Genomic DNA, 24,808 nt, shown 5'->3' on the forward strand with positions numbered 1-24,808 from the left:
TAAATGAGCAGAGGGAGTGGAGGGAAAATGTTTTCATGAAGCTCTGTGATCAAAGAAAAGATTCTGTGTGTTTCACCAAGAGTTTCATCTGCCCTCTGGGCTGTATTACACAACCAGCTGTCAAACAGAGCCTTTTAAAAGAAAACACAGGTAGCTTTTCCCTTTTGATGATCAAACCAGAGATGCACAAAGTTACCCAAAGAACCTGATTAAAACCAAGTATCCCTCCTTCCAAACGCCTGAGCTGACAATTGTTTCTAAATGGGAGAAGTTTTGTCCAGCTGTATGCAGGCTATGCCTGGGAAAAAGGAGCAATTAATAACCCCAGGGAAGCAGGGGAGGATGTGGTGAGAGCAGCAGGGAGCACACAGCAGAAGCATTGGTCAGAGGGAAGGAGAGATGAGCACTCTGAGTGCAAATTAATTAAGCAGCAGATTTAATCTGCAGACTATGGGCATGAAAGAAAACATGTCAGCCATATTACAGTTAAAGTATTTATATTTGGAAATAGATTGTGCAAATTCACAAATTAAGGAGAACATAAAAAGCAGCTGTTTTGGAGATGGGGATGGATGTAGGAAGCTACATGTTCACTCACCAGCATTTTGGGAGTGCTAGGAAGGCTTTGTGGAGACCAAGTGTGATAGTTAAGAAGTGATAAATGGGAAATGATTAATGTCCTTGTTTGTTAAGGAAGAGAAAAATAGAGGGAAAATATTTTTCTCTAAGTATTATCAGAAATAAAGACTAGAGACAAGTGCTTTGATGCAAGTGACCTCTTGTAATAAATTGTGCTGAGTATCCCTTCATTAGAAAGGCCAAGAGGGTGGTTAGAAGTGAAAAATGCCAGTGAGATAACTGCAGCAGGACTTGAGGGACACCCTGCTTCAGGGAAGGGCAGACTGAGTGATGGAACAGACAGCAGCACTGCCAGCAGCTTCCCTGTCTTTCCTGGGCCAGCCAGACCCATCTTCCCAACGTGAGTTTCTGGCTGGTGGGTCTCTTCCTTCCATGGTGGGTGACCCAGGGGAGCATTCAGAGCTGACACCTTCTCTGGTGCACCACGAGAGGCTTTCCCCATGACCTTGGTGTCCTGAGGTGCAGCAGCTCCAGTGTTCACCTTTCTTACAACCCTTGCTGAATTTCCCACCCTTGAAATGAAGATTTGGCAGGACACTGAGCATCCAATGCCTCAGCCAAGGGGTCTGAGGGGAGATGTGATCCTGGAGCAGCTGTGAGTGCATTTGGGGTGTAGAATGCAAGGCTCAGGGCTGCAGGGCTTCTGCCTGTGATGGCTGATGTCAGTGAGAGAAATTTGGGCAGACAACCTCCCCAATCAAGGCATCAGAGAAAATAGAAACGGAAAGGATCTCTAAAGGTCATCTGGTTCACCCTTGTGTCCGAAGGCGAGTTTAATTATACCCACACCATTCCTGAGAGATTTTACATCTCCTCAGCATCTGCCTCTCTAAATTAAACCATCTGAATGCTTTCAAGTTTTTCCTCAGATATGATGCATTTTTGGAAATTTGTGAGCCTCTTCTAGGCTCTTTCCAATTGATGTGAGTTCTTCAGCAGCCCAGGGCTGGCTGTGGCTGGTGCCCTGCACACAGTGTCTCCAGCTGAAGAAATCCACACATTTCCAGCTTTGTTTCATGGCTCCATAGATGTATTCAGCCTTTCATAACAGTTTGGAGAAAGCTTCCTCAGGCATCAGTTTAATGTCTTGAAGAACTCTCGTTTGAGTTAAGGGTCTTTTTTATGCTAACTTCTGTTAGGGTAAATTAATGGGTCAAGTCTGAATTTGAAAACTTTCAGAAATTGCCTCAATATAAACAACTTTGTGTGGACTGAAAATAACTACAAAGTTTTTGATAAATGGTAAAGTCTCTGTTTACAAGGAAATGCTTAGTGCAGCTGTGTTAGGTCAGGTCTCATTTAGCATCTCCATTTAATGATCCTGAAGAGGGAGTAAACAGTCTGTTAATGAATTTGTGTGTGGTTCTGTATAGGGAGGAACTGTGAGTAATAGGCAGGAAAGAAAAAGACTACAAAGGGACATGGAGATTATAACACTAACAGATAATGAAGTTACCTTCATCTCTGCTAACACAAATTAATGTGTTTGGGTGGAGGGGAGGAAGGGAATATGCTTAAATAAACTTGGCCTACTTGAGAGCATTTTATGAGACTAGTAAATTTGTATATCAAGTAGCTAGAGGTGACCTAGAGAGCTCTGAGGGGCCTTTTAAAAGGGCATAGGACAAGGGGGGGATGGCTTTATGCTGAAGGAGGGTAGATTTGGATTAGATATGAAGAAGAAAATCACATCTCTGAAAGTGTCCAAGGCCAGATTGGACAAGGCTTTGAGCAACCTGGTCTAGTGGAAGGTGCCCCTGCCCATGGCAGGGGTGTGGAATCGGTAGATCTTTAAGGTCCCTTCCAACACAAGCCCTTGTATGATTCTATGATTCTGTGTGATATTACTCCCAAAAAGCTGAATGCCTGTTTGGATTGCTCAAGGAACTGCTCAGACACACGTGGGACACAGGAATCTTTCCTCTCTCTTTGACTGCTACTGGTCTGTGTGCTTCACTACCATGGAGATGTTTGAATATACACAAAACCTGTGGTGAAGATGAAGAAGGAGTGGTTAATGAGCCTGAATTGAAATGTTCTGGAGTGGCTGATTGCCCTAAGGGACACAGCAGCCTGTGGGTGGGGGTTTCAGCAGAGAAAAGAGGTACCAACATGGTAAAAGGGAAGATGTATGAGAGGATGGATTTGAGAATGCGGAAATTGTCACCAGCCATAAAGTGTTTGAGCTGATCCCATGTGGTGAATATTTCAGCCTGGTGTTTAGAAAAGTGTGTAGTATATAGAGGGAAAATACCAGGGAAAAGCTGAATATCTGGGAAAGACAGAGGATAAGGGGTACCATCCTCATTGTTATTTTAATTTATTTTACCTCCCCTTACATTGCATTGAGAAGAGTAACATGGGAGGAAGCTCAACAGGAATGAGTGTGGCCCTAAGGGTCTCTGCTGAGAGCAGGTTCCCTCCAGTGTTTCAGCCCCTGAGTCCCCTCTGCAAACAGAGATTAATTCAAGGATCAGATGTATCAAACCATCAAAGATTTGGATGTAAAAACTTGAAGGGTTTTTTTTCAAGTTATTTCCTCTCTTCCTTTTGTGAGCGTCCCAATGTGCTGGAGGTTTAAATAAAGAAAGTTACCTATCTAAACTAGAATGTGTCTAAAACCTATTCCCAAATGCATATTTGTGTGCATGTGAATAAAGAGATGGAGGGAATGTTTAATTATGACTTTCCTTTAAAAAAACTGCATAGAAAATAGAAAAAGGCATTGAAAAATTAAACTGGGCCTGCTAGACAGTAACTGGCTTATGGGTAAACAGCAGCAATGTCCTTAAATATCACAGAAAAAAAAGGAATGGAATGCTGAGGTCAATGAGGGCATTCAGAGACATGAGTAGGGAATGACAGATGAGATTGTCATTGCAAAAAGCCTCCATGGGTTCTGTGCCATTAGTATTTAGAGAAAAAGCTGAAGGTCATGTCAGAGACTAGAATACATTTTCCTGGGGGCAATATGAAATGCTGAAAGGTTTTATGATTATGCCAGAGCAGATAGTTAGGCAATTAGAGCTGTTAAAAATTGTCAAGACATGGGATCCAGATGAGTTACATCTGAGAACTGAGATGGGAGTAGCGAGTGGAATTGAAAGCTTTGGCAGATATTTTTTTGATCCCTCTCCAAGGATGGGGTGGTTGGAGAGGATTGGGCAGCCTGGCTAATGTAGTTGCTATATATAAGCAATGATCATGAAAAATCCAGTGCCAAAGCAACACTTTGGTAAGAATATGACTGACAGAGGATATCTTGCTTGGACATAGGAAAGGGAGTTCTTGGCTTATCAATTCACTTGACTTTCTGAAACACATTATTGTGCCAGAAGACAAATATCAAAGAAAGTCCATAATTTATCTGACTTTTCTGAAAGTATAGCATGCAAAATATTGATCTGCTTAATAAATGCACATTGCCTCCTGAAAATGACTAAAAATTAGCTCAGGGAGGACAAATAGTAACACTGCAGAGGGATAACAGAGACCCAAAGAGCAAACATACACTGTGCACAATCTATTTGCATCAAGTTAGACATCGTTGTGAAACATTTTCCTTGTTTTGAGCTTTAGATTTAAGATATAGAGGAAAAAGGGAAAAATCTTGTGCTTCCTTGTGCAAAAGTACAGGTACAGAGATGGGCAGAACCACCACAAATCATTCAAGGCTGTGCAGGTCTTTAGGCCATACAAAACTACGTGTCCACTGCTGGCAGGGGCTGCCCCTCAGGTGCCATTCTGATCAAAGGAGCTCAGCTCTGTCAGGGGTGATGATTGGCCTCATCAAGTATTAATGATGGCAAACTAGATTGTTTCCAGCACAGCTGAATGCCATGTCAGCAAATATTTGTTAGAAGATGAAGAATGCAGTGTGATATTTTTAAGATTTCCCTCTGTGCTGGGCTCCTTCCCCAGAGAGAATTCCTGCTCCTGGCTGGAGATGGGAGCTCCCAAAGCAACAGCAATGGGCAGCTGTCCATCCCTTCCTTGTGTGTGATGTTTTAATTGTTTCTTCACCTTCCAAAGTGATATAGGTCAGTATTAAATTGACCCTCTGTGTCCCTGTGGGGCAGTAGATATGCAAAGGGACAACTTTTTTCCCCTCCCTACTTTTCATTCTAGGGGTTCATTTATTTCTAGGGGTGTCCTATCTTCTTTTGCAGACTGAAAAAGCAGTAGCAGGTCTCTTGCAGGTGAGATTTTTATTCCAAGTGGGATCTGTCCCATGGTGCAAAGGGAACACACCTCCCAGACATACCTGTGCTGCATCCTACCCTGCCAGACAGCCCTCTTGCACGGACCCAGCAGGCATGCAAATAGGGATTGTAAGTACTCAGCACCTTCAGGGATCCAGCACTGTGGTAATCTCCTCCTTCAGCATAATCTTCATAGCTGGACCACTGTTAATGTACTTGCTATTCATCTGTTGTAGCATTTAAATAGTAATTATTAGTGGCATATTCTTTTGGGTGATCAGCCCAAAGCTGCAGTGCAAGAGTGTGACCTTGAATTTTCCTACAGACAATGGAAATTAGTTGATAATGGACAACGGTAATTGCTTGGATGACAGTGCACCTCTGGAGCTACATCACCACAATACATCACTGAGGCCAGCAGCTTAGCAGGACTCTGCAAAAAAAAAAAAAAAAAAAAAAAAAAAGGGAATTAACAAAATGCAAACAAGATGTTGAAATGCGTTAAAAATGGGACAGAGGATAATACAGAGGGTAATTATAATGTAATTATATAATTATATAAGTAAGCACTGTGGTTTCACTGGGAATGTTGCATGCAGGGCTGGGCTCAGAGGTGTCTGATGAGTATATTTAGAGGCTCAAGTAAATCTTACTGACTGGAGAATTCTTAAACAGTGGTGTTATTTAGTTTTGGAATGGAGACCACAAGGAGGACATCAAAGGTGTCCTGCCAGGAATCCTCATCAAGGGTGTCCTGCCAGGAATCCTCAGTTTTGGAGCCCTTTTCTCTCACAGCAGAAGAGGATGAAGGAAGGAAATGGGACTAAACAGAATATCAGGACACCTTTGCCCCTTCCTAACATGCAGATGGTCATGGTCATTGATGAACAGAAGCACAAGAAGGTACAGAGAGGAAAAAACCAGGGTAGCAGAAACCAGAGCCATGAGATTCCCCACCCAGACTCCTGTTAAATTGTTGTCCTTACCTACCCCCCTCCATAGTTCCCTGTGTGTCTTGAAGTCCTGCTGCAAGGCATGGTCCAGGGAAGAGAAAATAAAAGCTTCTGAACAAGCAATGTCTCCCATTTCTAATATTTGAACACACAGATGTTATTTTAACACATGGAACTTGTTGTCACAAAAGGAGATGAGAGATTAATTCTCACAGGTTTGGAAAGAATATGGAAACATATCAAAATTAAGAGTACTGCTGTTTTGATTAGCAGCAGCACCTTTTAGGAGGGATAGTCAAGCTCCACAACTCAAATTAAAATTTAAGCATAGGGGATGAAGATAAAAGCTAAACTGGAAGCACAGAATCCTTCCTGGTTTCTTTCACTTTCTGGAATTTATTATGTTTTCTGCACATTGAATTCAGCCATTTGTATTTCTAGTCAGGTCTTCTGTGTGCTCCTGTGTTTACATGAACAAAAAGCATTCACAGTCATCAGCATAAAGATTAGAAATATATAAAAAGGGCTTTTGGAAGGAATACTAATAACAGAAAATTTGTGCCTTTGAGCAGGTTTGTGAAAGTATTTTTGTAGTTTAATCTGGCTGATTCTGGCTGTCATAATACAAGCTGTATTAAACTGATCATTAACTTGATCCAATGTAATGTGTTTTGTGCTTTTGATCTTGCTTGCTGCTGCAAATATGTCCTTCTTTCAGAAATGGCCTCACATACAAGGTGGCTGCACTTGCAGGTTCCAATTTTATCACATTTGCCAGACTGATGCACTCAGGCCATTTTAGTATCACTTTATCTCAGATAGCTGCAGCACAACTAACTACAAAAACACTGAAAGCCTTTAAATTTTACATATTGGAAACTACTTAAAATTCACTTTTAACCAGGGGGTCTTCTTCAAGCTGAGAAGAAAATGTAAAATGTACAATTTCATTACTACATTAAACTTCTATTTTTCCTTTAGAGTTTCACTAGCTAAATCAGCATGACCAAAATCCTCTTCACAGGCTCTTCTTTCTTTCTTTTTTTTTTTTTTTTTTCATGGAACTTGAAAATGGGTAATATTTCCATGATTTTTCCATTCTGTGGTTTTACTGCTGGAACAATATTGTTTCTGTTACGGCTTGTGAGCAGTACTTTGTATCTGTTCTTAAACAGATCTGATGCATGAAATGATGATGTTCCTGGGCTTTCTCAGGCTCTCAAGTTATTAGAGCTAAATACTGTCAAGTTTGCTAAATGTTTAGGTGAACGAGCTGCTGTACTGCCAGACCTGAATGTGCAAGAAGTAATAATCCATACTAAAAAGAAAAATATATCAGCATTTAAAATAAAGAAAAAGAGTACTGGCATTTTAAAAGGAAATGTATTTTCAGGCCCCTTTTTCTCTCTACTGGGTTTTGCACTTTGTGTTAATGAAGTCAATCTTTCCCCTTTCTTCAGGAAGGCCAGAAATTGATTTTTTTCTTCTTTTTAATGGAATTTGGGCTTCTCACATGCCTCACTGTGTGAGGACTTTAAAGAAATCTCCACACACGAGTCTTTCCTGAAGATTTAGTTGTACCTTCTGGCAACCTCTGCAAACAAGCTAGTCTGCACTATCCTTTATCAGAAATACTTCCCCTCTTTGCAGATGTATTTTAGTCCTGAATAGGGATCAATTGCTGAAGGGAATCCTGGAAAAAAGGCTGGTGCTGTTCCTTGGTGTCGGACTAAGGTGTCATTAGGGTTTGCTGTGCCTCACATCACCCCAGCACTGATGGGGTTTCCGTAGCGGGGAAAGCAGTTATTGCCAGTTTGCCTTGTAAATGTTGAAAGGCATCTGCTGTTCCTCTGGGCTGCCTGGAGAAATGGAAATTGATGCTGATAATAAACATAATTATAAAGAAGGTTGCTGCAAAGACTCCTGATCTGTAAGGGAAAAGTGACATTTTAAGGGCTGTGCTGTGAGAATAATGAGAATAGATATTGGCTTTTAAACCATTATACTGAGGCAGAGATGGATGTTTGATAAAGTCTCACTAATTATGAGACACTATATTGCAAAAAGTTTATGTTGTATCAAAGTCCACGATGGCACAAAGGTTTAGATTGGAAATTCTTTATCCCCATATCCATTTGCAAACCTCTGGATCTAGGTTTTTATTGGGGTTTGTTGTTTTTTTAATGCAGAAAGGGAAGGTGTCAAAGACCTTCCCTTTGCACTCTCCTAACTCCAGTGAGGTTCAAGCCTGGCCTGTCCAGATCATCATCTGGGACCTGCTGTGTTGCAAAAGACAAAGCAAAATGAATGTCTGGGTTTGGTGCAAAGGCTCTGGCTTGATGTGCCTGCACAATCTAATCTTGAAAACAGTAATGTCAAAGAAGAACAGGATAAGAACACATTCCATAACATTTGTGCTACCTGGTAGTTTATGTGCCAGGTATTTAGACTGAGGTCACAAAATACCAGCTTTTAAATTAGAGACAGCTTGGTGCAAATGCCAGTGATAAAAGAGTCAAGCTGAAAATAGTATTAAATAATTACTGTGAAATAGGAGGACTATTTTGAAGCTGTAATTGAGTTTGATGTGTCACGATTATGTTATTGGTAGCAGTTCATGGCTCATCCAGCGTCATTATTGCAGAATCGATGTTTTCATTTAATGTTTTCTGGATCCTTGTTGTCATCTGTGGTGCTTAATTGAATAAAACACGAGATTCACTTGGAATAGATGCAGATACAAAGTACTAAATTTCTCAGAGGAAGGATGTTTTCACTTTTTTTAACCCAAAGCATTTATTTATTTGCAAATATAATTGATACTGGCTTGAAGAGCATTCCTGGAGTACATTAAGCAGGACAGCTATAACAGCAATATTAGATTTATGGCAGATGAGTGTAAATAGTGCAGTATTAACTGTAATGGATTCTGGACTATAAATACACCACCACATCCCGCTGGGTAGGATCAGGAGTCTTATTCATGAATGACTCTTTAGATGTGCATTGTGTGAAAGGAAATAAGCCCTGGACTTTGAATTACCTCTTGATACTTAGCACAAAGTTGCACATTTTGGTAATTCTGAGCTGCAGAGTAAGTACCAGGTCTCAGCCCCCAGGGAGGTTGTGGTCTGGGTGTCCAAGCCCAGCACTTTCAGTGGAAACAGAACGCCGAGTTTGGTGGAGGTTCCATCAAATCTCACCTGCCAATGAGCTTCACCTGTGCAGGGAACCGCACATTTTAAATCCTTGCTCAACCCAAACTGAGGGGTAACATCACCAAAAGCTACTGAATGTGAGCCATTCAATCTGTGTGTATGCAAGAAAGGTACAGGGATGCAATGCTGCACACATGGAAGGAGTCTTCTGCAGCGTGCCTCAGAAGTGACGTCTGGAAAAAGAAATATCTGTCCTGTGTGCAGAGAGAAGGTCACTGATAGTAAAGTATTCTCTTCAGGAACAGGCAGCAGTCAGTGTGCTGTGCAGGTGGCAGGAAGAATGTTCTTACTGGGACTGTAAGGTATTTTCTGCAAGGTCTGTTCTGTTGAAAACCCCTCTAGCCCAAAGAAGAGGGAACCCCCAGCTGTGCAGCTCCTTGGCTGTTGTAATACAAATACTGTATTAAAAGAAAAAGGTTCTTTTTCATTTAGAAAATGTTCATTTTCATGCCAATGATCTAATATGGAGGCTGTATCGATTGTATGCAACTATACTACAGGACTGTTCTATGAAGAGGTGCTTTTTTTGGTTTTGACTTCAGCACACAAGAAATGGGTGTTCATTTGTACTGTTGGCATTGCACTCCTCTGACTATGTAAGGAGGCTTCAAAATTGATGTGCCTTGCACTTACAGCCACTCTGAGCCACTTCACAGAGGCAGAGTAACGTCAAGGAGCTTCAGTGCCTGGGAAAAGAAGGTGTACAGGATTTTGCCACGGTGGATGCTCTATCAGACTTCTTTGCAATCAATTATCTCTGATTATAGAAATTTAAACCTCATTTACAGTGCAAAATCTGATGAATACACTCAAGTTTCTGTATCCCAAAAAAAGGATTCATCCCAAACAAATTAACTACCATTTTTCCTCATGGAAGGAGAGTCAAAGTGAAGAGATGTTCTGGTATCATGTTCCACAATTCAGTGTTCCACAATTCCTCTGCTCTTTCAGCAAAGGCCTGCCTGCATCATAAGGGCCTTTTCTACCATCTGTATTTGCATAAACTTCTGTTAACAAACCGTATTGTTATTGGTGAGAAAAGGAAATCTTAGAGCAGGTTTCTCTAAGGCAGCTGTCTGAATCCTCTGTGTTGCTGGAGAATGTGTCTGTATCAAGGAATGTGAGACTGCAGAGTTTATTTAACAGTGAGATACAAAAGGATTTATTTTATTACAATTCACACCATGCTAAAGGACCACTTGATAAAAAAATATTAAAATGTAGTGCTGAGTGGACTGTAAGTGAATATTTATTTGCCTTCTACCACTACCACATAGCTGAACCAACAGTCTCAGGCTGGCACTCAGTGGTTAAGATGAACTGTTTAATCAGGTCTATGGCATCCTCCTGCCAATATTATCTGAAGGGAAATCAGTTGAAAGAAAACACCAATTGAAAGCATCCTTGCAAGACTGGAACTGCTATTTTTGTAGCTTTTAATCACATGCAGCCTGTCTCTGGCATCTATGAAGGGGGAAAAAGGTTGAAAATAGATTTATCTATTTTGGAAAGCTTGTCTCTTCATTTCTGGATATAATTAAAAGCCTGATCTGTTGCTTAGAGTTTTCCCATGTACTTGGACTTTTCTTTGACTGTTGGAAGGGGCAAAGTGATCAGTGCAGGTGCTTCTGAAGAAGGACGTCTGTTAAATCTTTGTACAACAGTTCCCCTTTCATGCCGATCTCAGATACATTGCCCATCAATCTCTTCATTTTCTGCTCATATTAATCCTCTCAGAGTAGCTACTGCTTGTTCTGGTGTCACCAAACTGCAACTCAAGGTGAGAATTAGTTAACTTGGTGCTCTGCATTGCTCCATAAGGTAGATGGAATTTTATTTTCTTTTCTTATGCTGCCCAACTTCTATTTCTATTATTTCAGGCTCTTGCAGAATAAGCCTCTAAACATCCCATCCTGCAGTCACTTCCCACACCAGTACAAGTCTTGATCTACAGAGATGAACAATAGAAATGAAAAGACTGCTGATTCCATGAATAAATATAAGCCCTAAGCTGCCTTATTATCCCTGGAAAATATGTCCAAAAAGATGTCTTTGGGTAATATTTGCAATAAAAGGCTTGTAGTGTTCTTGGGACTGATGAAATCTGCCCCTTCTTGTTTCAAAAATTCTGATTTGCTCAACAGAGAATGCAGTGATGAGTGATGCAACTTTTTTCCAGCATAAGTTAATGTATGAATGTGAAACTTTGTGAGTTTTCCAAAGATACTCCACAGGTAGAGTTGGCCACTGACCCAGGGATTTTCAGGACACACTGTTTACAGCAAAGCCTGATCTGAGCACATGGCATTGATCTCCTCCTGCCCACCCTGGTGCTGCTGCATCTCCTCTTGCAACCAGGGCAGGATAGCAGCAAGCTGGAAGAGGAGTGGGCTCAGGTTTTGTCTCTTTGCGGACTTCAGTGTTGGATTACAGAATATGCAGACAGTCACACGTACCACCTGTAGCTGCTTTTTATGTGTGTACATATGATGGGCATATTTCATATGTGCAGTTACATGAAATTTGAGAGGTTTGTAAATGAGACAGGCATGAATTGTCTGTGACAAGAAAATGGCTCACTCTGGTTTACTCTCTCACACTCTAGCTGACATTTCATAATTGTGTGATTTCATAAGGGTTTTATATAAGGGTGAAAAGTCCACATTCCTGCATAGCTTTGTGTAACCATGTTATGGAACTTTCTGTTAGTCTCAAAATATCTCAACTTCCCTTCTTTGTGCTGTTTTCTAAACTAAACAAAATCACAGAATTTTTTGTGCAAGAATTCAGAGGCTCACAGCTGTAGGCTACTCTGAAATGTTTGTGTCATTATTTCTACTTTGCTGTCTTCAGGAAATGGTAAAATCAAGAGGTCAGAGATACTAAATCAAACAAGAATGTAGGGAAGAAAACTGTGCTGTAGACAAGCTCACTAGTGAGTGTTATAGAAAGGATACACTTCTGGTTTTGGGTTGAGTGTGGGCACTTAGGATTAAGTACATCAGAGTACCTGTGCAATGTTTTGGGGAGGCTGTACCATATTTTGTTCATGTTCATAAAAAAGCGTGAAGCTCTGTAAACTGGGCTGGGGCAATCTCAAAGTAATACTGAGTCCCAGTGAGTTAAACAGAGGTCCTCAGTCCCCCAGTGAGTGCTGCTCAGCACTCCTAGAACCCTTCAGCAACACTCAGACATCCAGAACCATTCCCTGTGCCTCAGCCTGGCTGCCAGACTGAAAGGAGCACACATCTAGGAAGGGAAGCCACAGGGAGCAGTCTTGGCATGGGATTTTTTTTATGCTGCCTGTACATTTTGGACATCCCATCTCTGCTGCTGCTGCTCTTGTGGCACTGACAGTCACAGCCTTTTAAAGACTCATCCCTGTTTCCAGGAGGGACAAGGTTGAGGCACCCTTTGTCATTCCAAGTGGCAGTGGGAGGGTTTCACCCCCTCTGCCTGCAGGACATCAGGGGCTGTGAATCTGCCCCTGCTCCAGCCCCACCTGAGTGCCTGAGGTGGCATTGCTGAATAACTGCTAAGTCTCTGTAATTAATGAATATTATCAATGATAAATAAAGGATGTCTTATCCCCTTTTAGAGGTCTTTTGCTGTGCCTAGAGCCCTGATGTTCTCCTGTAAGATGTATAGGATATATAGATGTTACACATCTCTTCTGCATTCATTTTCTTGTGCTACAGGTAGATCAAATAAATACATGAGAACAGGACTTCACCACCACACTACTTGAATTATTTATTCTATTTGGGTTTGTATTTGGGCAGTTATGTACTGCATGTGTTTGTACATCATGCTGTAAAGTTTCCACTTTCTTTACTGTGTCATCTGGCTACAAGTGAGTTGGGAATCTGGTTTGGTGCAGGATCCTCAGAGCTGAAGAATACCTCTCTGAGGCACTTAAAACAGTGACACAGTGCTAGCATGCTTGTGAAAATGAAAGCTCTCTATGGTGGTACAAATGGCACATCAAAACTGCTGGTCAGTTTGGAAAAAAAACATGGAGCAAGGCATTGTTCTGCTTTCTGTTTGCTTCATCACAACAGAAGGAACTCGTGAGGTTACAGTGTAACAAGCCAATTCTGTTCACCTCCTTTATCTATTTTAGTAAACACACACTTGTACCTCTGTGTTGAGGTTCTGAGTAGGCCTTTCCAGTTGGCCCATTTTCCATAATTTGCATTTCCAGTAGAGGGCATTCAGCATACCAGTAACAGTTTTGTGTGTCCTCTGGGATAAGTACAAGTAGTGTGCAAGACCTGCAGTCCAGAAAGGTGAATGCAGGGTGGGTACAGAGGCACACAGGGGGAAATCGAGTGAGGTGACAGGAATTTGTGAATTACTTGTTTTATCTGCTCAGTGGAGTTTTTACCAAGTGTTGTTTTCTGCCTCTTCCTTCCACTTTCAGACTTGAGAACAGAAATCTGAAAACATTGTGGGTTTGCCTTCTCCAAAAATAAAGATATGAAGCAGACAGGAAGGGCTTTGGGTCCCTTTGTGCCTCTTGTAGAGAAGACAAGTGTTGGCAGTGTTTTCATTGTTCAGACTCTTGAGGAGGTTATTTTAGGTTGGAGGAAAAGCTTATCTACCACAGAGCTAGCAGGAAAGCAGCAACATATGCTTACCACAACAGATTTAATCCCAAGAGGTCTAGAAACACTTGATATAAACCACACCAGCTTACAAATCCTCACAGCCATCATCGTCTCCACCAGAAACTGAGGGCAGTGGTCGCCACAACCCATCCAGCTACCGTGAGCCTGTTGGGGAGGCACTGAACACCAGAGAAAACACCAGTGCAGGTGGCAGAGGTGACATCTTTGCACCTCTTGGTGTTGTTTGGGAATAGTTGAGAGAAGTTATGAGGCTAACATGGTGTTCAGTGGGTCACCACTCCTCAGGGCCCAGTGGTCACACGCTCTGCTACAGGTGATGGCAGTCCTGAGGAGATGCTCTCCAAATGGCCAAAGGTGGGCTCAGCCTGCCCAGCCTGCAGGATCCACGGTCTTTATGCCTCCATCACCTGTGAGACTTCAGAGGTTCTCACGGTATAACTTTCAAGTATGAGACATCTTTAGGAGGAATGTGTGTTTTACTCAGCCATTTAACAGTGTCATTATTTTGCATACTCTCGCTATTAAAAGTGTATGGTTCATGTTGTGAGTTCAAGGATTTTTTGCCTTTTTTTTTTGTTAAAGCTGATATAAAAGTAAATGAAAAATAACAACTATTGTGATGAAAAGTGCACTTCATAAAACAAATGCTTAAAAAGCCACTTGCTCCAGCTGCAGCTTTTATGTACAAGGATCTCTCAGGCAATGTATGTGCTTAGATAAGAAGTCTTTCACAACATTTACATTTAAACCAGTCATCATCTTATATGCAGATCATTTATTCATCCTATAAATCACTTTGGAGCTAAAAATGAAGATGAGGCTCTCTCTTTTCCAAGCAGTAGGCTGCTAAACAGCCTAATATGTTTGCAGCTGTTGTGAACATGGGGATTCTCTGCTTGACAATGATTTGGGGGGGTATTTTCTCATCCCTGATGATGTCTTTTAAATTTTCTGACCTGGATATTTCAGTTCTAAAGGATATGTTGTGGCTATTCAGTCAAGGAAGGAAGGAAGTGGCGGAAGGAAGTGGCGGAAGGAAGTGGCGGAAGGAAGGAAAGAAGGAAATGGCGGAAGGAAGGAAGGAAGTGGCGGAAGGAAGGAAGTGGCGGAAGGAAGGAAGGAAGTGGCGGAAGGAAGGAAGTGGCGGAAGGAAGGAAGTGGCGGAAGGAAGGAAGGAAGTGGCGGAAGGAAGGAAGTGGCGGAAGGAAGGAAGGAAGGAAGTGGCAGAAGGAAGGAAGTGGCGGAAGGAAGGAAGGAAGTGGCGGAAGTGGCGGAAGGAAGTGGCGGAAGGAAGTGGCGGAAGGAAGTGGCGGAAGGAAGTGGCGGAAGGAAGTGGCGGAAGGAAGTGGCGGAAGGAAGTGGCGGAAGGAAGGAAGGAAGGAAGGAAGGAAGGAAGGAAGTGGCGGAAGGAAGTGGCGGAAGGAAGTGGCGGAAGGAAGTGGCGGAAGGAAGTGGCGGAAGGAAGTGGCGGAAGGAAGTGGCGGAAGGAAGGAAGGAAGGAAGGAAGGAAGGAAGGAAGGAAGGAAGGAAGGAAGGAAGGAAGGAAGGAAGGAAGGAAGGAAGGAAGGAAGGAAGGAAGGAAGGAAGGAAGGAAGGAAGGAAGGAAGGAAGGAAGGAGAAAAAAGAGCTGAGAAATAAATTCTTCCACTCCTAAAACAACAGTTTAAAAGAACTCATACTGAGTCAATAAGGAAGGAATTCAGATGCTACCTAGAAACAACCAGGAGCTATGGGGGGAAAATGTCAGTGAATATTGATCCCTAAGAGCACAGGGAGCAGCAACACTGAGCCAGACTGTGAGGAAGCAAACTTTGCAAAAGCAATTTGGAGACTATTCACAGCTGGCACTGAAGTTGGGGCCTCAGAAGTCTCCCTCACATGGATAAACAAGTGAGAGAGAGGCATCTGTTGCATTGCAGCTGCCAAGGTCACACCAGCAGGAGCAGGCAGAGGGGCAGAGAAAAGCCAGTGGCAGGGTCTGTATTTCTTGCAGGGATAACATGGAGTCAAACAATTGTGGCACTGCTCATCCCTTGCCTTTGAGACTGGGATGATGTATTAAAATATATACACTGACTCAAAAAATAACCCCCTCAGTAGATTCAAAGTAATGTTTTTGAACAGTAACTACTTCAATAGAACAGTCTGACTGTCACACTTGATCTTTAGGGTAGGCAAACCAAAGTGGGTGCGGAATCCAGAAGTGAGAAGAGCACAAGCACCTGCCTGCTGTGTTCCTCAGAGACACACTCCAATTCAGGCAGGAAAGTGCTATGCAAAACAGCTCTAGCTGTGCATGAAAGAGCAGACTTCTTCACAGCTTGCATGCCCGTGTTGTCTTATTTGTTTACCATGAACTGTGGGGTCCTGGAACTTGGAGCAGCAGCGAGAAATGGGAGGCAGCAGAATACAGTGCTTCAAATAAACCTATTATATTTTAAACCACCTTCTCCTGCTCAAGATTAAAAAAAAAAAAAGGCAACTTAGTGAGGCTTTAGTAATGGACAAATAGTTACAACACCACAGCACCACAGGACTATTATGCAGACACACAAATCGTTCTTGCAATGCCCATTGTCCCTGTGTCCCCTGCTGCCACACACCTGCTGTCTCAGATAGCAGGAGTTCTCATACTTGTGGGAATATTTTGAAGTGTATCCCCTGTAGGAACAGATATTCATGCAAATAACTAATTAATGGCATTGACTGAATAAACTGGATTTGATCTGTTAAATGAAAATAGCACACCAGATTGCTTTCTTAATGATTTTGGTCATGCTATCTTAATGACTTTGGTCATGCGTAATGGAAATGTGATGTATTTTTAACTGTAACTATATTCATAATCTGTTATTGCCTCTAGTCCTTTCACATAACCTCTGAAATCTGGAAAATCATAGATCTGCGTGGATCCCCAAGACAGAGAGGTCCTCAGTGGAGCCTCTGAAAATTCCTCTGGACATACTCTCCCATGACTAATGCTTGGTAGAACCAACATGTTGGAGACAACCAGAGAGGGGCAACAATAGCAGGGCTGATGCAAGATAAAGCTAATTAGTGCATATCCTTAAAGGCCAAAGATTTTCCTTTCTTTTATAATAAAATTAGTTTGGGGATGTCCATTGACAAACTAAGAAATCTTGCCAAAGCTAGGGATTAACATGGAACAAGACTAAAGTGTTTTTTTTGGTCTTCTAGTAGGAACTATGATGAGAAGCAGTGCTGGGGATGGTGTGTAGGCAACAGAGATGCTCTGCAGAGATGCTCTTTGTAGGAGTAGGGCTGATGTCAGCTGATCTCCCACTAAGTGTTTCCAATTCCAAATTCCAACTGGGGACGTTGCTGTGCAATAATGTGATATTAGTGTTGTCACATTCTTGGAGAGGGGCAGGGCACAAACTGTGCTTTCTGAACAAAACAAAATTAAATTCTCTGTCTCCAAAGCTCATTCAGATAAGCACAGAACAGAAATTTCCAGAATGAACAGCCAGAATGTCTGCCTGCTTCTGAAGCATCTAAAGCATAAAGTCCTGTACAAAGAGCTTCTAACCATGCAGCCCTCATGGGTTTACAGCTTTCTGTTCTTTGACATCTTCTATATGAGGAGCCCTTGACCTCCAGAGGGATCTGCAGAGGAGGCACAGCCCCCTCTGACTCACTGCATCTGAGCCATGCAGGGCCAGAAGGAGAGGAGCTGTGCCATTGCTTTTTGTGTGGATGAGATGTTGGCACTGGGACTGAGGAGGGGGAACTGGTCACCAGCATGCCCTGGCACATCTTGGGACCATGGACATCTTTATTTTATGGACCTTTCCCTCTTGTTCCTCTTGAATTTCTCTATGAAAATTGGAATGGTGGTGGAATAGGGCACCAAAGGTATTTTATCAGTCTTGGAGATTGAGTATGCTTTTTGAGTATACCTTTTCTGGAGTATGCTGCTGGTTCTAGAAGAGCATTGTTCAGGGAGACCTTCTCACACCATTGCTGCAGGTGCTGCCAGCATTGTGTCCCCACCCTGCTGCCTCCACACCTTGGACAGCAGCACCAACACACTGTTCCCCTTGCATCCTGTGGGCCAGGATTGACCAACCTTCCAATGACTGAATGCTAAAATCCACAGCTGCAACATTTTTAAAGGCTTATCTCACCTTTCTCATGGTGGATGCCTGTGCTGGCAGAGTCTGTCCCTCTCCTTGAGTTGTCTTTAAAATGTCTACTGCCTATATAACTGTCCTAAAAACCTGTAGCCCTTACCTTTTCCTTTGTAACATACCTCTGAGTGGATTTTTCTCTTGCCATGTGCTTTCCTGGGCATTGTGTCCTTCCTGAACTGAGAGCAAATCAGCCAAACCAGTGGGAACACTCAGCAAGTGTGAAGTTCAGAGGGGCTGGATGCACAAAACCACATTGTGTGGTGTGTTCTGCTGGAGGTAACACATTACTGCACCCCAAATGTTAATGGTACTAATGGCTTAGACCCCCCAAAATTTCAGATATGTAGCTCTCCATGGGATCTGGTCATTATCTGGAGAAAGGAGTACATTAGCAGACTGATCAAATGGTTAATCAAGTAGAATTAATTTCTACCCACTTTGCCCACTGGCTTCAACTTCCTTGCTGTGGCAATGAAAGGGGAATAAATCACCCAGTGTGGTACAGCTAAAACCCCAGGTTTCAAAGGAGCAGAAGGGCTCTGCATCCAGTAACTGTACCTGCTGCTGCTTATCACTGCTCTTAGTCTGTGCTCCCTGGAACAGATGTGTGCAGCTGCAGGGCTCACTGTGAGTGGGTGAGTCTGGCCTTTGTAACACACAGGGAGCAGGAATGCTCTGCACTGACTCCTGAGAGCTCATTGCTGCTTCCCATAAAGGAGCTGCTCTGCAGCCAGACACCTCTACTGCCAGGGAAAGGCAGAATCGAGGATGGCCTTGTACCCTGATCTGCTAAAAAATGTTTGGGAGCAGTAACAAACTGCTCCTTTTGCTATCATGTGTTGCTGCAATGCTTCATCATAAAAAAAGGTTGCTGTGCTGTAGCTCCGAGGAATTTGTAAGTCTTTGTGGTGATGACAGTTTGGGCTTTTGTTCCACCTTATCCTCCAGAGCCACTAGAACTTTAATTCCTCCTTGCCGTGTTCAAGGTTTTCAACAATCTTTGAGCAGGAAGAAGCTTTGTGGTGACTTTGTGAACTCCAAGGAGAATTTTAAGAATGATCCCAGACCACAATCCTGTTCCTGCCAGTCTCAGGAGAATGAAGCACTTTCCTTCTAACAGAAAATGCTCTAGGACAGGTGTGACTAATTTGTTACAAGGTAATTAAAAATTATCTGTATTACTGCAGTGCTGCATGATTTTGTTGAAACCAGCACTCTGGGTGAAGATGAGTTGAAAAGCAGGAACAGCTCCTTTCACCTGTTGCTGGTTCCTCTCCTGCTGTGGGGCCTGAGGAGGTAATGGCTGTCAAGCCTGGGGATGGCATGTGATTGTAGCTGGCATTTTGAACATGCATCTTGGTTAATGAGGAGAGCTGTCTGTGCTCCGAGTGGGCTCCTGAGCTGTCCCAGTGGTGGCACAGTGAAGACGATATGGATTGAGGGAGGATGCTCATGATAGAGATGCAGTTGGTGCGGGCAGGGAGTGAGTCTGGAGACTGACACCTTCCCATGGCATGGACAGGGAGTGGAGACAAACATGTTTCAGGTGTGGGTAGTAGAGTTGAACAGCCTGTTGTATATTTGACCCTGGCAGGGAGGAACAACCTACTCCCTGTATCCTTGTGGTCAGCTGGGATGCTGTGAGGAGGGATGGATGGAAAGGCTGTTCTCCCAGGGTCCTTGTCTGCCAGTGCCTCCTGCCATGCCCCAAATGAGGCTGTCTGGGACCCGTCCTTCTGCCTGCTGTCTTTGGCAGGTACAGATTCTTGTCCTTTGATAGGGGTGTGTTAATCTTTCATCAGTGATGACTCAGGCAAGCAGTAGCATTGGTACCCTAGCATGGCTCAGAGGTCAGGAGGGACAGCCTCACCCTGCTGATGTGTGAGGAGATTGTTCTCTGCCTGTGACTTACAAGCATTTCTGAATGGCAGTGGCCACTGTTCCTCCTCCAGTGTCTCCCCAGGAGGTGTTTGGCAACCTCAGAACCCCTTTGATCAAGGCAGGAGGGTGACAGAGAGCTTGAGGATGTCACTGCCCCTGCTGGCCACATCCTCAGGCAGTGAGCAGCTGGTGGCCATCTGAGAGGATGGGACAGCCTGCCCTGGTCAGGGGTGACAAGGAGGTACAGCCAGGCTGGGAGATCAAAGCCTTTCAGAAACACTGGGATGGCTGTGCCAAGCACTGCGAGATGCAGTCAGAGCAGCAGCCTCCTAATGCGTCCCTGTAATGAGGCTCAGCCACATGCATTTGCATAGCTAACTGCTGGTCTAATTAGCACAATTAACTTCTTCCATGTCCAACAACAAGCTTAGTGGGGAAAAAAAATCTACATTGTAAGGGAGAGTGGCCATTTCCAGAACAACAGTTAAAACTGTGTCTTAAGTTGTTAACTGTGAAAGAATTGAATCTGCAGGGGGAGGGCGTGCAGTGCAATTAAGTTTAGGGATTGCCAGTGTAGGTACTGAGGGGTCAGTGACACAGTGAATGGCCCATGTTTTAAAAAGGGATCTGCTTTTCAGAAATTTCCAGCATGTAAAGTGGAGAAGTAAAATAAAAAACAACCAACAAAACAACAAAAATCCCACAAAAAAAAAAAAAAAAAAAAACCCAAACCAACACACCAATTCCAAATACAGTTTTGTTTCATTTGAGTTCCTCTCGCAAAGAAAAATAGCAGAAGTGTGGAGTAAAGCAAGCCTTCATTACCACTCACAACAGGTAGAAAAGTAGACCAAGCCAATTGGAAAATTCAAACTGATCCACTTATATAAAACCTTGAAAACAATTCTCTTCTGATGGCTGGAGGAAAATGTATGAACAATAACCTCACAGTAAACATTTAGAAAATACTGTGACTTAAACTATGGGGACTAAAGAGATGGAATTGCAATGTTAGCTAGGACTGTGTCAGAGTATAATTCAGCAAGAAATCAACACAGGCTGTTAGATTTGAATGCAAATTATTGTTTCTTGTTAGAGAGGTGCTATTCACTTATTTTTTAAATGAGCTGTTGCCTGAATTGTGGCACCTGGGAAAAGGCAAGGTTGTCCAGTTTACCAGCAGCACAATTCTGTGTTGCAGATTTTTTATGTCATGGTTCCTATGAACTCCTGTGAATGCAATGGTGAAAATGCAGAAACAGTTAGGGAGTCTGAGTGGTGCCTTGTAGATATCTTTAGGGAAACTTGGCCTGGCATTGATCTTTTCCTGAACCAAGGATCAAAATTATCCCAGGTGTAAGGAGATACTGACTGCAGTGGTGTTGGTGAATGTGACCTTGTGTAATAAATCCGTGCTGTAAAATTTGGGATCAAATGAGGCACAATCACTTCCCTGTCAGATAAACACTGTGATGTTCCCTTTCCTTAGCAGACTTAGCCGAGATCCCAGCACCACGTGAGTGAGAGAACATTTAGCTTTACACAGCACTAGAGCCCTGAGCCCTGCTCTGGGCTCCATCCTGGCTGTGCTGGGTTGGAGGTGAAGATGGGAGAGGCAGCAGACGTGGCATTTTCGTGTCGCCAGGTGTTGGGGTGAGTGAGTGAGGGCTCGCATCAGTGCCAAACAAATAGCGAACTGTGCCGCTCTTAAGTTTTGTCCACCCATGCGAGGGCTCCTTCCCGGAGCGTGGCTGTCGCTCTGTGCCTCGTGCTCGGCACACCCCGTGTCACCCCGTGCTGACAGCCAGGTGGGCGAGCGGGCTCGGGAGGCTCCTGTGACAGCTCCGATGTGTCGGAGACACCTCTGCTATGGCAGAGAAGCTGCAGGGAGCGAGCCGCAGCAGCGCGGAGCGGAGCAGGGAACGCGTGCCCGCGTGTCACCCTGCAACGTGACCTACATGGCAGCCACCACAGCAGGCATGCACGGTGGCCCCCGTCACATCAGGGGCATGGAGGGGGCTGCGGGAGGCTGGGGGCCACGTTCCACCCTTCGGCAGTGAGGGGGCAGCTCCCGGGAGCGTCGGTGCCGCCTGCATCGCTGGGAGCCCTGGCAGCGCGCTGCATCGTCCGCTGGCAGCGGGGCAGCGGCTGCCCTTGGCACGGCTCTGCGGGGCAGCGGCTGCCCTTGGCACGGCTCTGCTCAGAGCCGGGCACCGACGGAGCCTCCGCGAGTCGCCAGAAGACGAGAGCGCGCCTGCCAGAAACTCCGCGGGGTGCGCGGCCCCGCGGGGGATGCGGGACGGGCGATGCGGGACGGGGGATGCGGGACGGGCGATGCGGGACGGGGCAGCGGCGCCGCTGGCCGCCGCTCCGGGAGGGGGATGGAGCATTGCCGGCCGTGCACATCCCAGCGAGCCGCACCGCCAGCCCCGGTGCATGCGCAAGGCGCGGGCGGCCGCCGTGGAGGTGGGGAGGGAGCGAGGACCACATCGCTGCCTCCGGCTCCGAGCTGCCAGTTGCTGGTTGCCAAGCAGTTATCATTGTTTCTGTGACGATTGCAGAGGCTGTTGCTAATTGAAGAAGCCCCCACAGCATCCTTCTCTCTGCTCCTGCTTCTGCATTTATTTTAGAGGCTCAAGGGGGAAGACAGCCAGACTAGTGCTTTTTTACATTGCATTTTTATTTATTTCTTTTTTGTGGGGGTGGGAAATTTCTCAGCTGGTGATTAAGTGATGGACTAGTTACTCATCCGTATCCCTTTAGTCTTTGTGTGTGTGTGTGTGTGTGCGCGTGTATGTCTGAACACACAGACAAGCTTACACACACACACACACAGAGTAAAATCCTGTTTGCCACTGCAGTGGGCACAAATAGGTGAGCATGACTACAGCCAAGGAGCAAAATGCATCAGGGAAACAAGCCCAACAGCAAGACCAGGTAATGCTTATTTTCCTCAATTTCAAACAGATACAGATTTGCAATGTGTAGCTTTGTGTTTCTCGTATGATTATCATGATTTTTTTTTTTAATCTTTTTGGTGTGTGTTGTTAAAATTGTCAATTGAGTCACCAACCAGTGGAAGGAGGGAAGTGCTGTGTAGCTGGGTTCAAGGTCTGCTTTCTCGGTGTGTGTGGAGACTTGGGGGGAAGCTGAAATCGTGCTAATTTTAACAGCCTGTACCTCTTGCTGAAGGCAATAGAGGTTTGTTCTGTAACTAGTTCCTTACATCTGTACTGGGAGAGGGAGTATGTTGGGATGGAGGCCCTTTCTCACTGGAAGAAGGGGGCAAGGGTATTTAATAGCCCTTCTGCAGATATAAAATTGTAAAAGTCGTGTTCAGCTTCTGACTTTGTCATGCACTTTCAGTGAATTTTTCTTGCCTGGCATTGTCTTGGAGGGGCACTTCAGGGTACAGCGTGTGCCCAGGGAGGAAGCAGGGATGGCAGGGGGGCAAAAAGCAGCTGCAAGTAGGCAAAACTCCTACTGGCTTTGGGGCAAATTGCTGTGCTCCCAGCATATCTGAACTCAGTTAATTCATTTCTCTTGGTAGGTGCTTTATGTGTTTCTGGAGAGCTAGAAAGTTAAAGATTTCATTTTCTCTGTCAAGCCTGTATTTTGGAGGATATTCCCCTCTGCCTGCACTTACCAGGATGGAATGAAGTCAAAACTTTCCCTGTCTAAACAGCAGCGGGTGGCAGAAAAAAAAGAGATGTATCCTCAGCCGTAAAGGATGGGCAGAGTTAAGAAGTGGTGGCATAAGGGAAAGTCTGGCTGCGATCTCAGAGCTCCAGCTGAGGCTGGTGAAGGTTCCTGGGCTCTGAGGGCACTGGCAGATCAACATCTCCCCTCTCCCTTCTCCTCATCCCCACCTTCCCCTCTCTGTGCCTGGGGCACCGCGGTGGAGCCCAGACCCTCCTGTTCTGCAGTTATTCCTCATCTCTTTAAGATATTGGAAGTTCTCCACTTTAATCTTTGGTTAGGACAGCACAGGAGGATAATTTAAATAGATCTCTCTACAAATTAATTCTTAAAATAGTTCTTCCTGGAGTGATAGGCTGAGAGCCTCTTGTACTGTTTTTCTTTTTTCTTTTTTTTTTTTTTTTTTTTTTTTTTTTTTTTTTTTTTTTTTTTTTACTTGGTACAGTGTTTTAGGGGAGGAAAGATCATGGGAAGACACTAAGCCACTAATCACCACAAATAGCATCATATAATCTGCATTTTCAGGGTGACATTATACCAATGACCAAAAACAGGCAGGCTCAATGGCTCAGAGGAAACAAGAAGAAAACAACTTTGATATTTGGGATTAAGAAACTATGCCTTCATCTAACCCTGCAGATGTTGGACTTTTCTTGTCTCTTCAATGCTTTTGGAATCTATATTTTTGTCACTGTTTGCTGCAGGTTAAAATGAGTCCACCTGTGCTTCTGGGACGCAGGGTTTTATAAGTGCCTTTTCTGAACAAAGAGGGCTATGGGACTGTCCCTTCTTCCTTCTTAAAGCTGCATAAAAGTGTTGGGTTTTGTAAACCAAGAAGTATATGCTGCATTTTTATAAAGCAGGGGTGGTTTTGTTTCAATTACCTGCCTAATGCCATTTTGCTGTTGGCATGCCATGTCTTTGCTACTTTGGTCTTCCTACATGAAGTACAAAGTGCTCAGAATAGGTCTTTAGTAGATGCAGAATCTTGATTGAGTATATTCCATAACTGGCTGAATTGCAATTATACCCATATGGTACTCTTAAATATTCTGGAAGTACGTGCTCTCTCAGCTCTGCCCTAGTGTGAGCATGAAATAGAAATATCAAGAATATATAAATATCAATCATATTGATGAATATTAATGTCTGAGTCTGTGAGCAACTTTGCTCACTGCCATCATTTCTTTTATTGTTTTCACAATACATTATTAGTAAAATGGTTTGACAGCGGGGGGCTGAATCCAATCTCTGTCTATTGATTTGAGTGCACTTTTATCTTCCAACACCAAAAGCAGATCTAAACCCTTATTTTATCTAAAACTGTTCATAACTGAAAAAAGGCTCTATTCAAATTCTATTTCTAGCTGAAATTCTATTTCCAGGCTTATGTATATCAAGAATTACTGAGCTTTTTTTCCTTGCTTAAAA

The 24,808-nt window shown here is 43.8% G+C and overlaps 1 protein-coding gene across 5 annotated transcripts in view; it reads left to right on the forward strand.

Moving 5' to 3' along the window:
* DPP6 (dipeptidyl peptidase like 6) overlaps window positions 1-24,808 on the forward strand; it is a 542,989-nt gene that overhangs the window by 270,900 nt on the left and 247,281 nt on the right. The window contains exon 1 of one of the 5 annotated variants that reach the window (XM_038127463.1): window positions 22,082-22,615. The exons of the other annotated variants lie outside the window; for them this stretch is intronic. Coding sequence (XP_037983391.1) covers window positions 22,559-22,615 — 57 coding nt within the window. The 5' untranslated portion in view covers window positions 22,082-22,558. Of the gene's footprint in view, window positions 1-22,081; window positions 22,616-24,808 lie in introns of those variants that run through there. 5 annotated transcript variants of the gene reach the window in all.

Source organism: Motacilla alba, chromosome 2 (assembly GCF_015832195.1).
Source record: "Motacilla alba alba isolate MOTALB_02 chromosome 2, Motacilla_alba_V1.0_pri, whole genome shotgun sequence".
Lineage (NCBI taxonomy): Eukaryota > Metazoa > Chordata > Aves > Passeriformes > Motacillidae > Motacilla > Motacilla alba.